Below are 6,580 nucleotides of genomic sequence, written 5' to 3'. Positions count from 1 at the left end.
GTCACTGCAATTTCCTCTATGTCGCGCGGTCGCGTGAGCCATGCGTCCGCATCACTTCTCGCTGGTCATCTCCTCAATTTCTTGTGTTCCTTCCATTTTTGCAAGCTTCCTTTCTAATCTCCAAGTCATTCATGCCCTATAAAGCCTGAAACACTTAACACACAAATTATGGCATCGAATGGAAGAAAGGAGAATTAAAAATACAAAATTAAAATTCTCTAGGAAGCAAGTTTTCAACTATGAAGTATTTTTAGGAAGGAATTATAAATGCATGCTAATCATATGAATAAGTGGGTAAAGATTTGATAAAACTGCACAATTAAGCACAATATAAACCATAAAATAGTGGTTTATCAATAGGTCTAAGGACTAAACGTCCAAAGATGTAAAATAAATCTCTAAAAGTAGTTTTTATACTAAACTAGTAACCTAGGGTTTACAGAAATGAGTAAATGATGCAAAAATCCACTTCCGGGCTCACTTGGTGTGTGCTTGGGCTGAGCATTGAAGCTTTCACATGTAGAGGCTTTTCTTGGAGTTAAACACCAGCTTTGGTGCCAGTTTGGGCATTTAACTCCAGCTTGTAACTCAGTTCTGGCGTTTAACGCCAGGATAGGGCAGGAAGTTGGCGTTTAAACGACAGTTTGCGTCGTCAAAACTCGGGCAAAGTATGGACTATTATATATTGCTGGAAAGCTCAGGATGTCTACTTTCCAACGCAATTGAGAGCGCGCCAATTGGGCTTTTGTAACTCCAGAAAATCCACTTCGAGTATAGGGAGGTCAGAATCCAACAGCATCTGTAGTCCTTTTTCAGCTTCTGAATCAGATTTTTGCTCAGGTCCCTTAATTTCAGCCAGAAAATACCTGAAATCACAGAAAAATACACAAACTCATAGTAAAGTCTAGAAATGTGATTTTTATTTAAAAATTAATAAAAATATACTAAAAAGTAGCTAAATCATACTAAAAACTACCTAAAAACAATGCCAAAAAGTGTATAAATTATCCGCTCATCACTAAACCGGCAATAATTCTCGTCATCAAATTTGGCGCCGTTGCTGGAGATTCACTTTAAGTGCAATGAGTGCTATAATTTTGGTTGTTGTGAATATGTGAATAGTGTGAATATTTGGTTTTTGGTTGCTACTTGGCACTAATTTGTAGATGGCGCCTCTACCTAAGTAGTGATAGTAACTAACATTTTTGTTTGTTTAGTTCTAGGTAAATAGATATAACTAGAGTATATATTTATTTATCTATTGCCTCTATTAGTATTGTTGCGCTTTATTTTTCCTTTCAATCGTGAGTTATCACCCTTTTTGCTTGGAGTCTGGTTGTTATCATGTTGTAGGGGGTAACGATTTCAACACTAGTTCACATCAAGGTGTGGGAGGCCAATTCGAAGGAGGATCACAAGCAAGAAATTCTTGGCAACAAGGACCCTATGATCCTAATGTTTACCAACCTCTCACTCCAAGTGGAACACCTCATCATTACAATTTTTTCCCTCCATATGCTCATGCTCCATACCCTCTATATGAGACACAGCCATTGTACTCTCAAGCCCCTTTACCACTCCCACCACTAACTTTTTCTCAACCAACCTACCCATCACCATATATGGGACAACCTAGCTTCCATCACCATCCCACTCCCATCAACCTCTCTCACGAGGAGCATAACTTTCAAGCCCTCATCCAAGAACAGCAGGAATTTCAAAGAAAACAAGATGATTGCATGGCAACTCTTGTCGAAGTCTTGTCCCGTCTGATACCTCCTCATTCCACCCCTAGCAACCTTGCTCCTCCACAACTTGGGACGCCTAGTGATCCACACTTGCCGCCTCCGTCAACTCTAAAGTCCAGCATTGATGCTATAACCCCACAAGGAGGCAAGCCACTTGAAGAGATAAACTTTCAACCTACTCTACCTATGGAAGAATCCATTGATGAGGGTGAGAACCTTGTTGAGAGCGGAAGAGAGGATAAGCTCAAGTTAGGCAACCACCGTGAGCCCAAAGAAGATCTTATTGATGAAGAAAGCTCAAAAGAGGGAGAACTTGAGGATGAAAAAGATGAAGTTACTTCACAAGTTCCCCATGACCGAGAGGGTAAGCTACCACTCCAAGAAGCAAGGGAAGATTTGAAACCGCTTCCACCCCATGTCAAATATGCATTCCTTGACAAGGAGCACAAATTCCCGATGATAGTGGCAACCAATCTTTCCAATCAAGAGGAGCAACAACTCCTTGAGGTTATCCAGAAGTATAAGAAAGCGATCGAATGGAGCCTAAGTGACATTGTGGGAATAAGCCCTCAAGTGTGCCTTCATAGAATTTTCTTGGAGGAAGGTGCTAAGTCGGTCCGGCAACCACAAAGACAGCTAAATCCTACAATCCTTGATGTAGTCAAGAAGGAAGTAACTCGCCTCTTGGAAGCAGACATCATCTATCCCATTTCAGATAGCGAGTGGGTATGTCCTGTCCAAGTAGTGCCGAAGAAATCTGGAGTAACCATGGTGAAAACGGAAAGTGGAGAGCTCGTTTCAACCTGGATTCAAAATACTTGGCGAGTGTGCATAGATTACCGCCGGCTGAATCAAGCAACACGGAAGGACCATTACCCATTGCCGTTCATAGACCAAATGTTGGATCGCTTGGCAGGTAAATCCCATTATTGCTTTTTAGATGGATATACAGGGTACTTCCAAATTCATATAGCTCTTGAGGATCAGGAGAAAACCACTTTTACTTGCCCCTTTGGAACGTTTTCGTATAAGAGAATGCCGTTTGGCTTATGCAATGCACCGGTAACGTTCCAAAGGTGCATGACAAGTGTTTTCTCAGACCTTTTGGAAAGTTGCATGGAAGTCTTCATGGACGACTTCAGTGTTTATGGTAGCTCCTTTGATGCATGTTTAGGGAACTTAGCTCGGGTACTAGAAAGATGCACCAACACTAACCTTGTATTGAACTTTGAAAAATGCCACTTTATGGTGAAATAGGGTATAGTGTTAGGTCATATTGTATCTAAAGACAGAATTTATGTAGACCCGGCTAAGATTGATGTCATTTCGAGTTTACCTTACCCCTCCTCGGTGAGGGAGATTTGTTCCTTTCTTGGCCACGCAGGTTTTTACCGCCGGTTCATCAAGAATTTTAGCCAAGTCGCCTTACCCCTTTCACGCTTACTTCAAAAGGATGTGGAATTCATTTTTGATGAGGATTGCAAAAAGGCTTTTGACAAGTTGAAGGAAGCTTTGACCACAACTCCTATTGTGCGAGGCCCAAATTAGGATCAACTTTTCGAGATCATGTGCGATGCCTCGAATCACGCCTTAGGTGCCGCGCTAGCACAACACGGTGGTAAAGCTCCTTACACTATAGCCTATGCTTCAAAGACTTTAGATTTGGCCCAGTCGAATTACACCACTACCAAAAAAGAGCTCTTAGCCATTATTTTTGCGCTAGATAAGTTTCGACCTTATTTACTAGGTTCTAAGGTAGTGGTATATTCGGACCATACCACCTTGAAATATTTGCTAAAGAAGAAAGAGTCAAAGCCTAGACTCATTAGGTGGATATTGCTCTTGCAAGAATTTGACTTGGAGATCAAAGATAGAAGTGGGACCCAAAATTTGGTAGCGGACCATTTGAGTCGGCTTGAACACTTAGCTTCGGATCTCACTCTTATCAATGACTCATTTCCCTTCGATAACTTGCAAGCAATGTCCCAAAGTACCCCTTGGTTTGCCCCGATTGCTAATTACTTGGTCGCCTGCATTTTTCCCGCACAATTTTCAAAGCATCAAAAAGATAAATTGAGAAGCGATGCTAAGTATTATCTTTGGGATGATCCACATCTGTGGAGGCGTGGGGCTGACCAAGTGATTAGAAAGTGTGTGCCAAAATCTGAGTTTCAATCTATCCTTCAATTTTGCCACTCATCTGAGAGTGGGGGTCATTTCGGCCCCAGAAAATAGCAAGGAAGGTTCTAAACTATAGATTCTGGTGGCCTACTTTATTTAGGGATGCCAACCCATTTTACAAATCCTGTCATCAATGCCAGAAATCTGGAAATACCTCACAGAGAGATGAAATGCCCCAACAACCGATGATTTTTTGTGAGATTTTTGATGTTTGGGGCATAGATTTCATGGGGCCATTTCTAAATTCTAGTGGGTTTGTTTATATTTTGTTAGCAGTGGATTACGTCTCGAAATGGGTGAAAGCAATTCCTACCTATTGTGATGATGCCAATACCGTTGCTTCATTCTTGAAAAATAACATTATCTGTAGATTTGGGTCACCACGAGCAATCGTGAGCGACCAAGGAACCCATTTTTGCAACAGGAAAATTGAGGCATTGATAAAAAAGTACGGGGTCATCCAAAAAGTCTCCACAGCCTATCATCCTCAGACCAACGGGCAAGCAGAAGTGTCCAACAAGGAGATCAAGAGAATCTTAGAGAAAGTGGTTAATCCACAACGGAAGGATTGGAGTTCCAGATTGGGAGATGCACTATGGGCATATATGACTGCTTACAAAACCCCAATCGAAATGAGTCCCTTTCGTATTGTTTTTGGGAAGCCTTGTCGTCTTCCTGTTGAAATCCAACATAGAGCCTATTGAACGGTGAAGAATTGCAATCCAGATTTAAAGGGAGCGGGAATGGAACATAAACTCCAATTGGAGGAATTAGAGTGTCTTAGGCTAGAAGCATATGAGAATGTTCAGTTTTACAAGGAGAAAGCCAAGACATTCCATGACCAAAATATTAGGAGGAAGAGTTTTAAGATAGGTGATGAAGTGCTTGTGTACAATTCGAGGTTGCGATTGATGCCCGGGAAGTTGAGATTTAGATGGGACGGTCCATTCAAGGTGGTGGATGTCAAGCCTTATGGAGTGGTGGAAGTGATTCACCCTATCAATGGGATCAAGTTTAAAATCAATGGTCATAGGGTGAAGCTCTATCACACTCAATCTAAGAATGCCAAGGAGTTGGAGATTTTCCTCCTTGGAGAAGTTTCAAGTGACCAATGAAGCCATGCAAATTCCAACTTAGGACTCTAAACTAAAGTGCTTGGTAGGAAACACCTCACCATGGTAACATTGTTCCAACTTTATATTTTTGTATATAGCTTTTTGGAATTAGTTGCTCTCTTGTTATATGATGATTAGCTTAGTTTTGATTTTGTATTTTTGAATTGAATAAGTTGAATTGCTTGTGGATCATGAATTTATGCTTATTTATATGATTTGGGGTTGGTATGTTGCTATGTTATAGGAGGGAACCTTAGTTTTGAAAAGAAAAATTTTTGTGAAACAGGGCACCTGTGCATGCGCACCACCCTGTGCGCGCCCACAAAACTGCATTTTTCACTTTCTGTGCGAGCGCACGCCACTGTGCACTCGCACACCCTTTGCAGCACTCTCTGGTCACAGCGCCAGCACTGCCTGTGCATGCGCACTGCCTTGTGCGTGCACACGCAGTCCCCGTATCGCACTTCTTGTGTGGCCACACAGACGTGTGCGTCTGCACACCAATTGACAACCCCTCTAGTGGGAGCGTCGTCATGATCGGTGCGCGTGAACAACCTCCCCCTATCTTTGTCCTTGTGCGTGCGGACGGACCTGTGTGTGCACGCACGCCTGACTCTGTACCTCAAGCATTCCTTAAAAAAAAAAAAGAGAGAAGCTTTCTGTGTGAGCGCACGCATTTGTGTGCCCGCACGCGTTGTTGCAACCCCTCTGGGAGCAATCGCACGATCTGTGCGCCTGCATCCCTCTCCTTTTCGTGTCTTGTGTGTACACACCAGCTTATGCATACGCACACACCCCTCTATCTTGCGACCTCTGTGCGCACGCTCCCTGCTGTGCATCCGTACACACTTATACACCCCCTCTGGTCGCGGCGATCGCATGCTATGTGCGTTCACAACCCTTCCAATTTCTACTTTCTGTGTGTCCACATAGGCCTCTGTGCGCCCGCACATGACTCGTTTTGGGCGATAACAGGGCAACCTGCCCTGTTGAGCAGCAATTTTATTTTTTTTCTCCTTCTTCTTGCTACTACTGCTTCTCTCACCACAGCCCTCAGTCTCTGGCGACCCTGCCGCCGGCCACAGCCGCCGTCAAGCCGCCACCACCTCTCTCTCTCATACCTTCTCTCTCACTTCTCTTTTCTCTTCTCTTTTCTTTTCTTTCTTTCTTTCCGTTCTCTTTTCTTTCTTCACCACTGGTGAGTTCTCCCTCTCCGGCGTTTTTTCGGCGAACCCAACCACCTTAAATTTGCAGTGGCTATAAGAAGTGCCATTGTTTCTTCCTCATTTCTTGTTTGTTTCAACCTTCAATTTTCAGGTTCTTATTTTCCTTTTTTGTTGATTTTTGCAATTGTTTTGATTTTCTTTTCATGTTGCTTAAATTAATTTTATTGCTTTTCTTTGTCTCTTTGTGTATTGCAAGTGTTGATATTTGATTATGGGTTGATTATGATTGAATTTGAGCATTGATTGTGATAAGCTTGCACATTGCATACCACATTTTTTATTAAATGCCATTATGAACATTTTGCTTGAT

At 42.4% G+C, this 6,580-nt stretch overlaps 1 protein-coding gene across 1 annotated transcript; it reads left to right on the top strand.

Moving 5' to 3' along the window:
• The first annotated feature begins 4,672 nt into the window (after nucleotides 1-4,672).
• LOC107640578 (uncharacterized) lies at nucleotides 4,673-5,044 on the top strand. The gene has a single exon (XM_016344089.1). It carries the CDS (start codon nucleotides 4,673-4,675, stop codon nucleotides 5,042-5,044), a length of 372 nt encoding a protein of 123 aa, XP_016199575.1.
• Nucleotides 5,045-6,580: the final 1,536 nt, after the last annotated feature.

This window comes from Arachis ipaensis, chromosome B5 (assembly GCF_059453495.1).
Source record: "Arachis ipaensis isolate K30076 ecotype BB chromosome B5, ASM5945349v1, whole genome shotgun sequence".
Lineage (NCBI taxonomy): Eukaryota > Viridiplantae > Streptophyta > Magnoliopsida > Fabales > Fabaceae > Arachis > Arachis ipaensis.
Note: the sequence above shows the minus strand (reverse complement) of the source record. Positions and strands in the feature narration are given on the sequence as shown.